The sequence below is a fragment of the Solea senegalensis genome, linkage group LG5, assembly GCF_019176455.1.
Source record: "Solea senegalensis isolate Sse05_10M linkage group LG5, IFAPA_SoseM_1, whole genome shotgun sequence".
NCBI lineage: Eukaryota > Metazoa > Chordata > Actinopteri > Pleuronectiformes > Soleidae > Solea > Solea senegalensis.
In genome coordinates this window covers 4,054,159-4,073,703 of record NC_058025.1, presented here as the reverse complement: position 1 = coordinate 4,073,703, position 19,545 = coordinate 4,054,159, and the positions used below count along the sequence as shown (strand labels likewise).

The window sequence follows — 19,545 nt, the reverse complement described above, 5'->3', positions numbered from 1 at the left end:
TCAAAGTGTAGCCGGGGAAAAAAAAAAAAATCAATTTTATTTCCACCAAATCGTTCATCAGCGCAGCAGGAGATGATTAGAGGTTATCACGGAGGTTTAATGAGCCTTCACAGATCAAAGTGTGCATCTATCTATTAAACATGCGTCAAATAATATATGTGAAACAGAGGAGAATCTTCCTCACAAGAGCAGCAGATACAAACTGTCACTGCCCAAGGAAATACAGAGCAATCCCGACACTCAGCGGCTCGTCCGTGTGCCTCGTAGAGACAATTTAGTTGACCATAAAATGGTCTGTGACCATGAAGAGCGAGAGCGTCTGTGCTCAACCTCACAGCAGCCTGGAAATGAGAGGGAGAGACAGAGAGAGAGACAGACTACTGCTGCTGCTGTGACACATTCAGAGGGAGAAAATGATGCTTATGAGAACATTGGCTCCTGCAGGCAGCTTCCATGAGGAAAATAACAATAATAAACGGATAAACAATACACAGTGGTGAGATAACGAAGGCCTGGGAGCACATGAAAATGTCCTTTCACCGCCTCGTGTGTCCGTCCTCTACCTCCATTTGTGTCAGGAAATGTGCAAACGTACAGAAATGTGCGTGTTTGTGTAAGTTTAACGATACAGAGGAGATAGATTAACGCAGATTTTACAGCTCTGATGTTAACATAAAATGTAGCTAATGTTACAGAGACATGTTGCTACATCAGAAGAAAATGGAATGGTCAGCTAATTTTTTTACATTTTTACAAAAATTGACAAAAAATTATTCCTGAATGCTGTTAATTTTGTTTGTACCCATTTTAATCCAGTTTGCAAAAACATACTTATGTTGCACACAAATATTACAAACCTTTTAATGCTAGACATTACAATTTCCCCCCCAAAATTCTTTTTTTTCACCAAAAAAGTTTCAAAATGTTTTCAAAAAGATTTTAAACTGCTTGTTAGTATAAATAAATATTGTAATGCTATGAAAACTTTACAATTTATTTTTACAAAAATGTACCTGTGTTGCCCAAAAGTATTACAAATTTTTCTTTTGATTGTAGAAAACTTTACAATTTCCAAAAAAATACCACAAAAGTTTGAAAATGTTAAGACATGTTAATAACTATGCAAAAAAAATGACTTCAGCACCAAAATATGTTTCAAAAATTTAAAAAACTAAAAAAAAAAACCTTTTCAAACAAATGACAACATTTTCGTCAGGATACTAATTTTAACTTAACATTTCAAAATGAAAAACAAAAATCTTGAGGTCACTAGGTCTGTATGTTGTTGAGCTCGACTACTATTATTATTATGGAAATGAACCTCTGTCAACTTCTGCTTTTTTCTTGTCATGATGATATTATTATGTGTCGTCTCATCTGTTTAATTCTTTAAAAGCGTCAAACGTCTCACTGAGACATCAGAAGACATTTTTCCCTCCCTCTGTGTCATACGAGGTGATGTTTCTTATTTATTTATTTGTTTGTTTTAAATATTTCCTTTTGATCTTGTGAAGAACATGTTGCCATGTTTTGACTCGACGTCGTTTCACAGCTGAGTCTTAAATGATGTAACGACGCTCGGGCTTTTGAACTGTGCAAATACAATTAAAGAGAAATGCCAACGCTAAAAATATGACTGTGTGGAGACACGTGAGTGTGTGTGTGTGTGTGTGTGTGTGTGTGGGCAGTAGCCTTTAGCATTATTATCCTCTACACTGTATTCATGAGACGTGTGTGTGTATATAACTATGGCAACAACGTTGTGGCACATCTGTGTGTTATATGTATGTGTGTGTGTGTGTGTTTTTCTCCTCCTCTTTCTGACCCGACCTCTAAAGGTGAAAAGAAACCAAAACGGAGATTCAGTAATGAGAGAACATGTGAACACATGAGCACATGAACACATGAACTGATGTTCAGAGGAGAAAAGACGGGTTTAAAAAAAGATCCATTTAAAGCTGTAAATAATGACAAATGACTCAAAGTATACTAGTCTGTACTCTGTTTTTTTACATCATTTGATGTTGATACATATCACGGTATTTAATCAAATCAATATTTTTATAAGGCTGGGCCACGTAGCTTATAAATATGACGTGTAATATTTCAAATAATGTGAGATATGTGTGATAATCATGTAGACTACAATACACTGTAAATAAGATGCCTCCTTTTTATGATCTGTGTTACATGATCTTTAAATACACTTTATTATGCTACCGTTCATTTCAGAGAATACCTGCTTTTTTATTTGGCTTTTTAATGTTAAATAAAGGATATTTGTGTGTGTTAGAAACAAAAAAATTGACCATATATATGGTGAAATTCTGCGTAACATGAAAGAAATGTTTTAAGTGACATTTTAAAATACAATTTTTGTAAAGTCAATATAATAAATATGACGATTACCAATGCAAAAGCCTTTAAAGCCAGGAAAAGTGGCCACAGCTACTTTATCTCAATATCTTTACTCATGTCATGATATAAATATATATAATATTATCATTGTATTGTATTTAAGACCTTAAATCTAAAGTCCGTCTTTAGGAAAACAGTTTAGAAAACACATTATTTAGCTGTTTAAAACCTACTGTATGTGTTTTCATGCAAAGTTGTGACCTAAAGTACAAACACACTTATATGCAAACATAATTTATGGATCGTATATAATCAATATTTCCCCCCAAAAAACCCCGATAAATGTTACACTCTGGAAACTTTAAGAACATTTATACTTATACTTATAAAACACGACCACACTGAGGTCAGAGAGAATTATTTCCTGTTGTTCTGAGATCAGTGGGTTAGTGTGTGTGTGTGTGTGTGTGTGTGTGTGTGTGTGTGTGTGTGTGTGTGTGTGTGTGATCCACAGTCAGTTAATCTGGATCGTATCATTTTTTTTAATCTCACACATTCAACTGCTCGAGCTGGTTCCGGCTGATCCCACCCCCCCCTCGGTGGTGATGGTGGTCCTGAATGAATAATTAACCAATTCTGACAGCCGTGTAGGGGGTCGGTCGCCACGGCAACCCCTCCTCCCCATGTTGTTGCTGCCCTGAGGTGTAGTATAAATCTGCTGTCTACTTAATGTCACACAGTAGCAGCAGAGGCGTGCGTACGCACAGACTCCGGGGTCGGGACTCGCTTTTTCTCCTTGGCTCAGTGTCACTGTGGTGACATACGACCTCTGACCCCCACGAGGAGGAGGTTCACACCGTATCATGTTACCATAACAACACCTAACTCCCACTTCATCATCGTCATCATACAGGACACACACATATGACACTGCATTCAATCAATTTAACTTTATTTGTAACACATTAAATACACACGTACAGTTCAAAGGTCAGAAGAGTATGATGGAGTATTAGGGTCAAACTGGAGAATGAAGTCAGAATTATTATTCAAACAAATTCTCAGTTATATTTTAATTTGGGCTTCAAAAATAAGGAAATACTTCATCTTTTGTCACATTATCATTAACAGCAGGACTTTGAAAACACTGCAAGAAACTAAAAAAGAATCCCATAATATTTGTATTTTTTCTCGTAATATTACGACTTTATGGATAGACAATACCACTTTTTTCCTCATCATCATTCACCTGTCCTCACTATTCACCTGTCATCACCATCATTCACTGCCAAAGTTTCCGGTGTGTGAATTTTTAAGTTCAGGCCAACATGTTTTTACTCAGTAACGGGTGTGATTTAAAATGTAAAAAGTACAAAATTACACATTTTAATAAATAAGTATAAATAATAATTAATAAATAATAAGTACACAAAAAACCTACTCAATCGCAGTAACGTGAGTCAATGTAATTCACTACTTTCCACCTGTTTAAATAAGTAAATATGAAATAAAAAGGTACAGTAAAGCAGTTTGTGTAGGAGCTGCTCGGTGAGTCCGTGCAGAGGAGGCTGGGATCAGTTTAAGGTCACACAGAGAATCATCATCATATCAATGACGTCCATAATCGTCTGTGACAGCATGTTGTGACACTTGACTGTGATTCTGCCTCCACACAAACTCACTCACTCACTCACTCACTCACTCACTCACTCTCTCCTCAGTCAATTACCCTTTAACATCAAATGGCTCATGAGGCCATTAGAGCGGTGAATTAACCTTATCTACCTGTAGATGAAGAGTTATGGGAGTGTCGCTCACAACCTCGGCCCCGGTCAGAGTTATTATAAGAAAACACGCCGTGTACTTTCCACGCAGCGTGACGCTCACACACTCGCTCGCTAATCAGGCCCAGAAATGCAATAAAAATGGGATTATGACACCGTTATTTATTGTCTAAAGTTCTTATTCTGTGCTTTTAATATGTGGCTTCACGCTGAGATCAGGGACCTGCCGAGGCTGGGAGACGCTGAAATGCTAAAACCCAGTGTGAGGTTTTAGATTTAGACTTCCTGTGTTTCTACATGTCCTACAGTAAACTATTTTTTACAGAGAAATGAAAATGAGAATAATAATAAAAAAAGGGTAAATATAACGGTAAAGAGTGTTTTGTTATGAGGGTTTTTGGAGCTCGTGAAGAAAGTTCTGGAATCTGAGTTTGAGTTAAGTTGGAGGAATTTATTCAAATGTATTATATGGACAAAAGAACCTGACTTGAATTCAGGTGTTTCAATCAGGGTTTAGTCCAGACCCCTTATCTATTTAATTCAGAAAAATCTCCTTTTTTAACAGGAAGAAATTTCATCTCAAAGATGTGCAGCCATCTGCCTAGACAGGTTGGGGTGAAAGGAACAAATGGGGGACAGACAGGGGGAGTTATTGTTATTTATGGTGATGATATGATACGAATGATAATGATGATAATAATCATAGCCTTTAAACTGGATCCTGCAACCTGCAAGATGAGGACACAGAGAGAGCGAGTCCAATAAAGGACAATCTTAACTCTTCATCATACCAAGACATTTTTGGACACTGCTATACTTCCACTTCCAACTGTGTGGCAAGAACTTGACTGAGATTTGACCTGGTTTAAGTTTACGGACTCAAGGTCACTATATTTATAATAGGTGATATCTAGTCATACCAAAGGCATTTTTTTTCAGCCTTCCCTCAACCGTTGCGTGCTGTAAATTGGATTTTTATTTAAGTAAATCTTGTTTTTATTATTTGTCTACTTATTTCATTTGACGACTGCACGGCACGTTTGGACAACTGCTGTTGCTTTTTGAATAAAATGGCTGTACCACTGTTATCAGTGAAGCCACTTTTCCCCCCATATTTCCATAATCTCTAATTCTACATTCTTACTCACTGGAATTTTTAAATAATGTTCTTTTAAATGAGTTTGTGGAGGCATGTGTTTGAGTTTGTGTCTTTGCAGCTCATTGGTTCAATAAAATGTTGATGTGAGTATAAGGCCTTTAATGTTTGGCAATCAGAATGATGATGATGACTTGAATTTGGAAATGATGATGGTGATGGCAGCGATGGAGCTGCCACATTCAATAAAACTGGACTAATTCTTGTTGCTGTGAAACCATTTGCCTGTTCAGACAGCAGAGAGAAAGAGAGAGAGAGAGCGAGGAAGTAAAAAGCAAAAAGCAGCAGGTTTGTCTTTGCTGCGACTGACCAAACATCTGGTCATGATCATGTTCTCCTGTGAGTGTTGTTCTGCTACAGGCGCTGATCCTCTGAACCTCTGAACCGAGCTTAAACCTACTTTTGGTTTAAAATCCCCAGCAGCTCAGACTCAAACACAGAGATCACAGAGTAAAACCTCCCTCCATGTCAAACACACACACAACCTTTATGTATACAGTATATATACAATCACTTACCTGCTCTGTTAGCTGACTGACTCATAATCTCAGTGTATGTATCGTGGGGTCGTCAGGTCTGTGTGTGTGTGTGTGTGTGTCGTTCTCGCTGATTACATATAGATTTTGTGCGTTCTCATGTGAGATGAAGAGAAAAGGTTTCTCAGGGTTTTGATTGATTGTCAAATCGCCTCCTTGTTCTTCAATCACACACACACACACACACACACACACACGAGTCCCAGAACAAGATAAACACTGATTAAAGCTGCATTGATATGGAAGGACTTAGTGTGTGTGTTTGTGTTTTATCACTTAAATTGCTTAGTGTGAGCGATTTTTGTGTTCACAATGTACAGATGAGGTATAGTGATAGTGTAAGTTTCTATGACTACTCTTCTGTTCTCTGTGCTCCTGCCCTTTATTTGTGGTAATTAGGACATGATGTGCTCTAAGGATTAGATAATGAGAGCTTTTTCTACCATGATTGTCTTTAAATAAGTGTGATATAATTGCAATCATTGTATAAAATATAGGTTTTTTTTTTTAGATGATGGAAAATGGATAAAAAAATAAAGTTTGAATTCCAACTTTCTGACTTTATTCTCAGAATTCTGACTTTAATCATGTATTCTTAATCTCAGAGTTCTGACTTTAATCCCAGAATTCCAACATTCTGTCTTTAATCTCAGAATGATCTCCGTTAATCTCAGAATTCCAACGTTCTGACTTTAATCTCAGAATTCCATCGAATTTAATCTCAGAATTCCAACATTCTATCTTTAATCTCAGAATTCCAACATTCTGTCTTTAATCTCAGAATTCCAACATTCTGACTTTAATCTCAGAATTCCAACTTTCTGCTTCAAATCTCAGAATTCATGCTGGTGTTTTTTTTTTTTAAATTTCTAATACTCTTCCGTATATAGCAGCTCCCCGTTGTGACACTTAAAATAAATCACTAGGCCTGTATGTTGACGAGCTGGACAGCATCTTTTAAGTCATTACATTGATATGTTACCCACATTCTCCCGTCACAGTTATCACGATAATTGAAATTAAAATATTTTTTATTTGATGATATTCCCATCCTTAATCTGCACAGACATGAGTTTGTAGAGGGTTAAAACAAATTAAAATCTCCTTCCACTCATGAACTAATAATCCTTAGTTTTATAACTAAAGGTCACGTCAGTAAAGAAGCCTCCGCTGTTGTCATTATCCCTTCAGTTTCCTGTCCACACTGCTCATCATCATCATCATCATCTTCCAGCTTCCTCTTTCTACATTTATGGTCTCAGCATGTGTGTCCTACATTCAGAGAGTTTTGCAGAGAAAGCACACACACACACACATGGTTACCCACTGTCACATAATTGATTACTAATTACCACATGATTATATTTGAATCTGCCGTCTCAGATGCTTCGTCTCCTCTAATCATTTTGTCTTGTTTGTGCTTGTTTCTCAGACGTTTCTTCTCTTCATACGACGTTCATGCCACGGCATAATAGCACATGTATTATTAGCAGGTGTGCACGGTTGCATGATGGAGTTGCGTGGAACTGTACGAGGCCTTGATCGGTACCGGTTTGTACCTGATATGACAGGCGACAGGAGCCAATTTTTACAGCCTCACCTCGGCAGAAAAGATAAAAAGTGAAGGAAGAGAATCGAGCGATTCAAACGTACACCCACGTCAAAACACTTCTCCTTAGAGAAGACACTGGTTTATATCCAGAATACATTAATGACATATTAGATGGCGTCGTACTGTGCACACAGATTTGCCACTTTTCCATTGAAAATGAATAAGAACTGTTAATCCACAGGTAAAATTGGCAGTTAAAATCAAGTGAAAGGTCAGATATCAAAGAGTAAAATAAAAACGTTCTACGTATAGAAACCAGAGGCAGACGGGTGAGACATGACATCATACTTGCGTCTCCAGGCAACAGAGAGGCACCTGGGCCCTAAAATGTACAGCAGCGTGATGGAGGCCCCTCACTGATGTCCCACAGGACGACTCCTCCCCTCTGTTGCTGTGGCATCTCAGTGATCTCTTCATTAATTCATAGGAGAGCGCCAAACTAAATTAGCACTCGTTAGCCACCCGCTGTTTACTTTTCTTTATTTGCTTGCGTTTACCCTGCTCTCCCTTTAAACTCTGTGTGTGTGTGTGTAGCATATGTGGAGGTGAAAGGGCGGGTGAAGAGGTTTTGTGGTGGGCTTCATAACTGCTTCACCTAGCAACTTAACCCTGGTGAGATGCTCAAAGGGTTTGGGATCAGCGGTGGGGAGACACACAGTGAGTCTCCCCGCCCTGCAGCCCCCCCCTTCACCTAAACTGTGACTCAGGTGCTTTTCGCTGTTGATGACGTTCCAACCTGCCAGATGCTCATCAGGCCCAGACTGCAGCAGCAGCAGCAGCAGCAGCAGCAGCCAGGTCTGCAGGGACAGGTCCCTCTCCAACACTGTCCCCCACTTCTGCTCAAAAAAACACACAACACGGGGCCTCGTTAAGGAAACGAGGAAAACGGGGAGCGGACTAATCGGACTAATCAGACTCATCAGCCGGGGATGAGGACACTGAGGACACGTGTCAAAGTCTCACGAGGATAAGTGACATTTTACTGCATAGCATTGCAACACAAGAAGAAGAAGAAGAAGAAGAAGAACGACTGTTGGTGCTTAAACACCACACAAATTCAGTCAGAGAGAGTGTTAAAGGTCAAATCAATGACCTTTAATGCTCATAATATTTGGTAGGTTTTGGTGCAGCGGCTGGAAGAAGATGACTGCGGAATATCAAGATCTTCATCCTCAGCCCATCGTTTCTCCTCGACCTATAGATGCGATTCATTAGAGACTGACAGTGTCTCTCTCGCTCCCTCTGTCACACACACACACACACACACACACACATCCGGCGGCTGCGTCATGCCTTGTCTTCCAACACGCCTCCATTAGCAGAGACATCTTGCCCACCTGTGGCTCCTGAATCCTGGAGCCAGCCATCTTCTCTCAGCAGCCACCACTTCTGCTTTCCTCTCAATCATCTGGCGTTTTTTCTCCTCCTCCTGCTTCACCTCCACCTCATCCTCCTCATCCTCCTCTTTCCTCTGTGTGAACATTTTTTTTTTCCCAGCTCTCCACTCTTTAAAGGAAAGAAGGACTTTAGTTCCAGAAGTTCAGGACTTCAGGTGAAGTGAAGTTAAGGAGGCAGGAGAGCGAGCGGCTGCCAAGCGGGAGCCTCCAGATACCCGACTCTCGGCGTGGTAAGACATCGGCCATTTTGTATTTGAGAGTTCTCATGGAAGTGAAGTTGTGTCATTATTAAAATTAAAAAGTGTTGAGAGTTCACACGCTGTTTTTCTTGGCTTAATTTGCCTTAATGTTTAATAATCCTGGCACCTCTTGTGTCTTTAATCCTTAATCTTATGCAGCAAAACACCAAAGTAAAATCCTTACAGTAAAGATTTTGTTGTTCTTTCCAAAATTGTGTTACTTTTCAGATCTGTAAAATCTGAGACTTTTTCCTTTGCTGACTTTTTACCACACAATGATGAAAAAAGTTAAATTGTAAAAGATGCAGAAACAAACCAAAGTTGTCGGCCGCTGCCGTGTTAAATAAATGATAGTCTTTTATTTTTTTTCCGTGTTCCCTCTTCCTTGCTTTGCCCGTCCATCTGCTCGGCGTTGGACACTGAAACAACCATATGCTCTCTATGTATAAATCATCCACAGTAGGTTCGTCTCTCTGTTGGTCTGATAAAACATGGATTACTGGCACATTTAGATAGAACAAGCCTCTGAGGGATTTCTCTGCCCCCGAATTGGGGCGGTTCAATTCTGGTTCCTTAAATCTAGAAGTTTGTCTCATTTTTGTTGTTATTACTGTTATTTTTCTGCTTTTTTGGGGGTGTTTTCATGAACAGAAACACCCTCTAAAAACTCTCTCTGTCAAGCAAAACTATCAGACCTGACAAAGGGAGCGTTTGTGTGTATACAGCAGCAGCATAGCAGGGGCGGGTGGGGACAAGAGGTGTTTATCCTGTCAAACTGCTGAACAACCTGGTTTTAGGAGCAGTTGAATTCACTCAAGAAGCTTTTCAGGGCGTGTAACTTAATGTTTTCATTCAAACTCCTAATTTACTACCGCAATGTTGCTTTTGCCATCTGTCTTAACAGGAAACTATATTGGAACATAATTCACAAAAATCAGAATTGGAATGATTTGTATTGTCATTATATCAAGTATAATGACATTTCTTGTGGTGCAGTCATTGAAAGTAGAATATATTTATTTGAAAATGTGTTGGTGTTGGTGGTAACAGAGCCCACAGCTCTGGGATAGTAGCTGCTCCACAGTGGATATTATATTTCGTTAAAGAAGAGCTGAAAATAGTGATGGAGTTCATTAACATCTCAGGAAAAAATGTCTAATACTGAATTTAATTTACTGCTCTCTTAAGTCGTTGTGGACAAAAATGTCCATAAGGGTTAATTATGTTACAAATCAGGTGAGAGGTAGAAGCTCCTTTTCCCAAAGACTTTAATTCAAAGGAACATTTCTTGTCTCTGGAGCATGTCAGATTTAGACATGTATTTGTTTGTTGGTACATTCTGCCTCAGGGAAAACTCATTCAATGGACATTTGTTTACACGTTCAGCTTTAAATGCCGAACTACATCATGACAGAATAAGTTTCTAAATGAAGTTTTACTTTCCCCCAGAGTTTCATCTCTAATGCTATTGTGTCTAAGTTTTGGTCACGACCTGAACTGTTGGAGAACGTCATTACAGTGAGTTGTATAATTTGGCCTGTTGTTTGTGATTCACTGATCAGTGGCTTGTTGTCTCCGAGCCCCGTTTGTGTCTGTCCCTCATTAGCGTACTGTATGTGCGGCTGAGATGGAAAGCCAGCTCCATGCAGTGACTAATTCAGAACCCACACACACACACACACACACACACACTGGCTGGCATGAAGAAAATTACTCATGCATCGTTATGTGTGAGCATATTGAGACAGTCATGAGTTTGCGGCTTCTTATTTTGACTGTTGTCAAACAGGAGGAGGAGGAGTTTCAGTGGCTGGACGCACACTTTGTTTAGTCACACTTCTTCTCGACAAGAGTCTGATTTTTTATTTGGAAGTTTTTCTTTCTCTCGCTAATGACGGTTTAGTCTCGTGTATCGGTGCGAGTCAGTGGGATTTTCTGTTTTTTCTTTGAATCCAGTCCCTCGCCCCCACACCTGTCTCTGGAAACAACATGTGCAAAGTGTTTGTTTAGTTTTGTTTTTTTTTGGCTCATTAGTGAACTTACAAACACAGCAATGAATAATGTTGAATAAACGTGAAATGTAACACTACCATTTCAAAGTGCAATACCTACAAGTGCTAGCTTGTGAATATTCTGGTTAATTAATGTATATACTGTATATTTTCTACTATTTTTATAATATTAACAGTCAATATCTTCCTTTATTGTACATTCATAGATGGGAAAATGCATGTTTATTATTTATTACCTTAACCTTTACTGTCGTTGCTGCTGTGACACCATATTTTTCCACATATGGGACTAAAAAGGGACTTATCTTGTCTTATCTTGTGTACTTGATAGTGGAAGAAGACATACTTGAGGGTAATTCCCCCAAATTCTGGCAAACAGAAGTGCACACATTGTCTGTGGATGCCGCGTGTGAATTATTGATGGCATCTGCCTGCTTAAAAATGCATCCCCAACCTTTCGGCCGCTCCGAGAGGAAGCAGTAATTAGTGTTGAGATGTGGCAGCAGTAAAGTATAAAGTGAAGTAAAAACCCCCTTTCATTTTACAGATAATCTGTGGAAAATTCAACGTTGTTTATTAGGGGAAAGTACAAATGTTTAGTAAAGATGTCTGTTTGCGACAAAGTGACTGTTGCTTTGCAGCAAAGACTTGAAAGAGCCACTTATCACTGCAGATCATCAAATGCTCAAGGACAAGAGGGGAAAAAAATACTGTGAATTCATCACGTCACAGCAGAATAAACAAGAACTACATCTTCTACAGTCGAGTTAAACTGTACATTCATGTCTGTGAAGCTCTTCTGTTTAACACGAAGTGAACCCTTTGAAGTGATTTCATTTATTAAGTGTGTGTTTTTTAAGTGTTTTCAAAACTTTCCATATGGGTTTATAAAGATGTCATAATAGAAATCATGATATATAATATACAGACTTTTTTTCTGTAACACGCAATATTATTTCAAATCCTTTTCAAGAGATGGTCATAAAAACTTAAAATCGTATGTATGGTGTTTCAAAAATTTGAACTTCAAGTTTGGGAAAGATTCTGCAAATTTGTTTTTGGACCCTAAAAAAATCTCTTGCGACCCATCTGTGGGTCCCGACCCAGTCTTTAGGAACCAATTGTATTAATAGATTATCTTAGGTTTGCTGTGCTTGAAAGTGTGTGATTTTCAAATATAACTATATCCAATGTTTTGGATCTTGTGTCGCCCGGTGACATTCCTGACTGCACACAGGAAGTGATGTGTTTTATTTCAACACAGACAGAGGCAACTGCAACATTGCATTATAAAGCAAAATGGCTGCATACACAAAGAAGTATCCTCAAACAAGTGAGTCCTACTGCTCAAAACAACAGGTTGTTTAGCAGTTTAGCAAATCCTTCTTTTCCCCGCCCACCTGTGCCCTGCTGCTGTACACACACAAGCGCTCTCCCTCGGTCAGGTGTGATAGTATTGCTTGACAGAACTTGTTTTCAGATGGAGTACGCAGACGGACCAAACAGAGCCAGAATAAAAACATCAGCAACAACAAAAATCGTATTTCCATGATGAAACTGTGAAAAATCTTTCCGTTTCATTTCTTTATCTCAGATTTTGCTCTATCAGAGGAAAATGACGAGGAAATCCCACAACAGAAGAGTTCTGACCCCACTCTGCACAGAGATAAAGGTAGGATCAAACTTTTTATCTCTTCTGCCAGAATCAGACCTTTTAAACGTGACACATGAATTTTCTGAACAGCTGCTTTTACCGCTGATAAAAGCAAAGTAATTACCAACATTTAGAGGGAAAAAAACTCCATAATATTGTTTAATTCATCCGACTCCTGTGCTCACTCTGTCCTTTCACAAGCGCATGTGAGGACATACAATGTCCTTCACAAAGATGTTTCCAAAAATGAGTTAAAATTTACTTAAAATAGTACTTAATGTTTATTAAGTACTTTATTCTAAAAAAAAAAACATTAAGTACTTTTCTAACATTTAATTTAAAGTCATAGTGGTTCACAGTTAAGTTTAAAGAAAGTTTGGATTAGTGTTCATTTAAACTCATTTGCTCTTACTTTAACACTAAAAAAAACATATGAAAAAGTATCTTATTTTAATACTAAAATAGTTCAATTTGACCCTAATCTAAGTGATAATATTATAGTAATACCATGATGTGATTTACAGGTAAAAGCTGGTTAATAAGGATTTCTACAATCAGTGTAAAACCTTCACATGAAAATGTTTGTGAAACAAAATTGACAATAACTGTAATTTTGAGTTGAAATTCATCCCCAAAAACACATTCCATTCTTATTCCCATGCTATATTTGGGTTATTACTATTGTAATATGAAGAAGTTACCACTTCTCTATATTCCAAAGTTATGGACTGTGATGTAAAGTTTTCCCTGATCTCAGGTTGAGAAAAAATATCCGAGGCTGTGGTGTCGTGTGGATCCACAAACTCAATGAGTTGTAATGAAAGTGTGTCAGAATGTACAGTATTTCCTCTGTGTGGGTTTCGTTGAGCCAGTGGTTACATTAGCATCAGCTCTGTATCTATAGTTCACATTTGACTGGTGGCCTTTTTCCCTCCGGCAGACATTTTGACTTGTTACAGCAGAGAAAAAGCACATAAAATGGCTGAATACCATTTAGCTGCCTCACGTGTTTGCCGCTGCTGCACTTCCACACATGCATGGTCTTCCTGGGACATTTAATGTGTATCTTTATATCTATATTGCAATATAGTTTGATAGTTCCCTACAGTCAACTGAATCATATATATCGAGGTGTATGTTTTTATTTATGGGTATTTTAGTATTCCTGAGCAATTATTTAGTGTTTAATTGCAGTTTGAAAGTAATTATACACTGAAACAAACATATTTAAGGGTAATATAAAAACCAAGCCAATAAAAAAGTGTAATACATCTTTAAAAAGACAAATTGTAATAAACACAAAGAAAATACCAAAAAAATAAAAAATGTACAACTTTATTTGTAGAACTTTCTTTCTTTCTGAAAACATGTAATAACTTTACAAAAATTAATTTAAAGATGGCCACATGATGGAATAGTGGTTTGCACTGTTGCCTCACAGCAAGAAGGGCTGTGACCTAAATGTCTCACTTAATGGGATAGTTTTCACACATTGTTTCAAAAGTTGCCTTAAAAATGATCTCATAGCATTTTTTGGGTACATTTCTCTTCATGAGTAATTGTTGTATTATATCCATTTTACCCCTTTATTATTGTTATTATTTATAACTTTCAATAGAACGTAGGCATATTACTGTATCTCCTGCATAATTCAGTGAAGTTGCACATCAACAGGGAGAGGTAGAGGAAAGACGAAGTTAAGTTTGGTAATTAGTATTTGTTTCGAAAGAAATATTAAAAGTGTTTTTGTTGTTTCCTCGGCAAACAGTGGTGTTTGTCGTGTATAGTCTCGTCTCGACACTCAGCATGACCCCTGGAAAAAATGAGTGCTAATCACGCAGCCAATTATAAAGTCTCTCCAATAGAGTTTTACTCTTTTTAATGAAATGACCTGGAATGAAAGGTGATGTTTTTATTTTAAAACGCAACATACATTTGCTACACTAGCCAGTTTTACATTATTTTGAAATTTTTTTATTTTTCCAGAATCCATACTGCTGTTTTCACTTCTGTTATCTTTCTTATAAAATCATTTCAAAGCCATGTGTGAGATAATGTGGTCAGAAACTTAACTTACAATTCAGGCTTGTTGCATATGTGTGTGTGGTTGGTGTTGGAGAATGTGTGGATATAAATGGTGTGAAATTGTACACGACCGCACATGGTGTGATACACAGGAGGCTTAAAATGAAGCATCCAGGTTAGTCACCATGGCGACCACGCAGCCCTGTGTAGGTGGATCTTTGATGTTTCAGGAAAAAGGGGCGGAGGAAAGGAAGGTGGCAGATGCTGGCGCATGATCTATACAGTTCAAACTTTTAACACACCGTGTCAAAATTCGTCTCAAGGCTTCGTTGATGAAATGAGAATTCATGTTTTCATTTTGCTGTGTCCCTTTTGCACAACATTTTGAAAAGTTGGAAAAAAATTGCAATTTGCCTGCAATGTTGCTATAAACATGTATGAACTGAAGGACAAGTTCTATTGTAGTGAAATAATTGTGATTTCCTGAATAAAAGTATTGTAGTCTTTATTCAAAACAGTAATCACATTAACAAGAACACTCTGGGCCTGCACACTTAGACATTAATTAGTGTGTTAATTAGAGTGTTTCCTGTCATGTTTACATAAATTATTAGTAACAGGCTTAGATAATTAACATCTAATATCTGGACCTCTCTGAATTTGTGAATAATATCTGCAGTAGCACCTGAGAAAATATTGAGCTCTTGGAGTAACACCGTTATCAGTCAGCTATGGACTTTTCACAGGAGGCAGATTTATTCCCAATAAGATAATTTTGCTCTCTCATCATTCTCCTCTTCCTCACCTATACTTCACACACTGGTACCGTGAAATGAGTGACTCAGCTACTTAGAGAACGTATATGTTTGGATGTTTCTCTATGAAGCTGATGGAAACGACAGAAAGTGTCATGTTTCAGCAGGAAAAATCACAGGTTTAATGATCACACTATCGATTTGGCACTATTTAAATGCGATTAGCTTTGATTATCTTCACCTGTGAGTTTTCCCGACTGCGAGTAGCGTTAGCCAACGCCACCTTGTGGTAGCCATTTTAAAATCACCACAGTTCGTTTCCACCTCTTGGAGTCACAGATAAAAGGAAGAGTTTGGTCTTCTCTTTGGTCGAAACGTGTGCTGTCAGGTAAGATAACAGTAGAGTAGTTACTCACTCTTTGTTTTTATAGTAACTAGTACTCACCTTGTCCTGGATAATGTTGTATTTTCGCTGTGGAGTTTTGCAGTAGGCTATCGTTAGCATGCTAACAATGTAGCCGCAGCTAATTAATGACACCTGTGACATATTTTTTGATTAACCCGTTTGTCCCATACATTTGTCAAACCTTCATCAAACTTATGTATTTATTATGGTAAATGCACACGCACAATAGCACAATATTTGTTCTATATACATTTGATTAACTGTAATTTGTGCAGTTAGTAAACAACAACAACCAATTGTCAGAGTTTTAAACCTTTGGCTCTGACAGACATAGCTTGTTTAAAATAATACCATTTTATGCATCAAATTACTCTATTTAAAACCCGTACAGAGAATAAACAGCTACCTGGGATATTATACAGGGCTTACTGTAATGTCCAAAAAGTATAGAAGTTTATTACATTCTTAAATCTGTCATTATTTTTTTATGAAATTGCATTGATTTGAAACCCAGAAACAATCATTTTACAACAATTTATAACAGCAAAACTTCTAATTTTATAAGCTAAAGCCACTTAATGTGTTATTTCTGATAAAATATGATACTAACTGCTAATATTGGAATTTTCAGATCAGTAAATATCAGGTAGCCTTACTATAGATCTTTGCTCCTGAGTGAAATCAGTCAATTGTGGTTTTGAGCAAGATTGTTATTGAGGAAAATTATACTGTGATGAACTGTACATCGATTTATTGCGCAGCCCTTTGTGTAGGTTATTGTTTTTTATTGTTTTACTTCTGGTACCTACTGTACGTTGAGGTAAACTTGCTCCCACACTGCAATTTTTAAATCTTAACTATTGTCTGTTTTATATAGCCTTTTTAGTTCACATTGTTTCATATCATGTCTCTTTTGTGTATTTATGTGACATATCGAACTTTGGTCAACTTTGGTTGTTAGATGTGCCATAGAAGTACATTTGGATGGGATTGGAAGACGTTTGGAGCATCTACAATTTCTCTCTCATGTGAACTTTGCAGTGAAGTACTGTTTGAGCTTGAGTGCCATTTCATGGACTCTTTAAATCATTATTTTGGTTATTGATCATCAGAAAACCATATAGCACATATAGCCATTTTTCTATATTTTTTTTAGGTGTGGTACTGTCTGCCAAGCCCTATCTGACCTGAATAATTGGCTAAGAATGGTTAATCAGACCTCTAGTTTTTGTCTGAAAGACCTATCATTTGAAACCGCACCAATATTGAGACTCCTTTGTTCTCATATGAAGTGACAATTCCTCTTCAATATTGAGTATATAATCAATATAATGTAAATATATATGTATAATATATGTAATAATGTAGTTAGGTCTTTTCTGTCCACATGGGGTTTGTTTGTTCTGTGTTCAATCAAAACCAGTTTGTCTTTTTTCATTTTACTCCCACTGTCTCCCTCCTTCTGCTCACTCACTGTCACTTGTTCACTCTTCCTCCTCTGTCCACACACACACACACACAGTTTGAGCAGCTATTCTTCTTAGGACACTGCACAAAAATTAGTGTCTGCCTCATTTGAACCAGGTTTTGGCCACTGGTCCAGACCAGAACATGTCCTAAAGAGATAACAAATGTAAGTACACACACATACACATACACACACAAACTCATAAACAGAGTACACAGTAGATCGGGCTCCCATGTGTCATGTTATTGCTGTGAGCAATAACAACAATGTCCTTAGTGTATTGACACTGTCACCTTTACTTACTCCATCCCCCCTGTCTGTGCCCTCCCACTCTCTGTATTTCTCTGTCTCTCTCTTCAGAATATTATTATTTTTCCTTGTCTATTTTTGCCAAAATATCTAGAAAACATTTTAAGAACCCTGCTAATTTTCCTCACCATTGCACCTGAAGATAAAATTTTCTCCCAACTCCACAAACTCCACAGCATGCTGCAGCTTTTATCACATCTGAAGATCTGAGGAGTGAGAGAAGGGAAGAAGAAAAAGAAGAACTCTGGGAAATGGGACGGATAAAAAACCGAAAACAACACCTCACAACAGCCAGGTTTATTTTTGATCATCCCTTGCACTTCAGTTGCAACAGAGAGAATGAGGCTCAGGTGGCTTAAGTCCTGAACTGTGAACCAAGTGCATCAAGGAGGGAGAAGAAAAGAGAGGAGCGATGCACCCAGCACAGAGGCGAGTGAGAGAGTGAGATTGATACTCAAAGCTTGGGGAGCAAGAAGAGAGGGAGGAGATGTAGGTTTAGTCGCCGTGGATATTCAAAGCACATTGTTCGCAGAGAGTGACTTGCTGAGCAGGGTGCCTGTCTCTCTGCCTCACCGTCAGCTTAAAGCAGCTCTGCGCTTTGCTCAACAGGAACCCTACACTCCAGAGACTCTATGCTTGTTTCTTTGTTTATCTTGTCTTGTCTTTTCTTTTATCCCTCTCTCTCTCTGTCTCTCCACCTGTCTCACTGTCTCTACATGTTCTTTTTTTTTTCCTTTTATAATATTTTGGCTCAGTGTTGAAGTCCCCTTCACCATAGTCTAAATATCATACCCTCCAACCTCCTCCTCCTCCCAACTCTCTTTCTCCATCCCTGCTTTTGTATTGCCTTGTTTCTCTCTCTCTCTCTCTCTCTCTCTCTCTCTCCCTCTCCCTCTCCCTCTCCATGTGAGGAGGGAAAACGGCATCAGCAGCTGAGCCACAGTAACGGCACATGCAACAGGGTGCAGATAGCACCTTCTGCTTCGCCACCTCTTCTCAGTGACTCTCCTCCCTCCTTGAGGAAGCCTGCAAGGAAGAAAATAAGGAGAGTAGAGAGACTTGAAGAAGGAGGAGGATAGAAAAGAGCCAGTTCAGCAGCGCAGAAGAGTTAAGAGCTATGAGTGAAGTGAAGATGCCACCTGTGGCTCCAGTTTGAGTTAGCTCGACCTAGTGTGGCTGCTCTACTTCCCTCATTTCTCTCTGACCACATTTTTCCACACCGATGGCCTCCAAGAAGAAGTGGGCTGAGCGGAGGGAGCTGCGGAGGGAGCGGACTTTCTCCACCCGGGATGATCCATCTGCTGCGCCCGGGGCATCTGGGCCGGGGCGCCCGACCACCAGGGGGCGTTTCTCAGAGTCATGGAAGAGGCTCAGCTCCAGAGGGGGTTCCACCAAGAGGGGGGCGCTTAACTCTCAGCAGCCACCGGTAAGATGTTTTGAGGATACATATGCCCGCGCTACGTGTTCTCCCTGAGATTAATCCATGGATTGGGTGCTGGGAGGGAAATGGGACAGGAAACGCTGTCGAGGTAGCACCTGCACTGAGAGGGAGTTTAACAGCAGTGGATTATGGGTAGAAGAATCTAGGAGACTATCTTGTCTGTTGATAGTATTTTCTACAAGCCCATGATGTGATACAGATGTGATACAGATGTGATACATATTGTAATACAGTGTAGGTCTGCACAATATGTAAAACAAATATTGATATTTAAATTTAACATGGGCAAAATCCATAACATAAAATACATTTTTCCCCATGCTAGTTTTTGGTTTGGCGATAAACATTTCTTTTATCATCATTGCAATATTCAACAATGTTATCCACATATGT

The 19,545-nt window shown here is 38.5% G+C and overlaps 1 protein-coding gene across 6 annotated transcripts in view; it reads left to right on the top strand.

The window, feature by feature from the left end:
• Window positions 1-18,452: 18,452 nt before the first annotated feature.
• Window positions 18,453-19,545, top strand: part of trpm3 (transient receptor potential cation channel, subfamily M, member 3) — a 175,066-nt gene continuing 173,973 nt past the window's right edge. For all 6 annotated transcript variants that reach the window (XM_044025451.1, XM_044025450.1, XM_044025447.1 and 3 more), the window contains exon 1: window positions 18,453-19,137. In XM_044025451.1, the coding sequence (XP_043881386.1) occupies window positions 18,934-19,137 (204 nt within the window). In that variant the 5' untranslated portion in view covers window positions 18,453-18,933. The remainder of the gene's footprint in view (window positions 19,138-19,545) is intronic.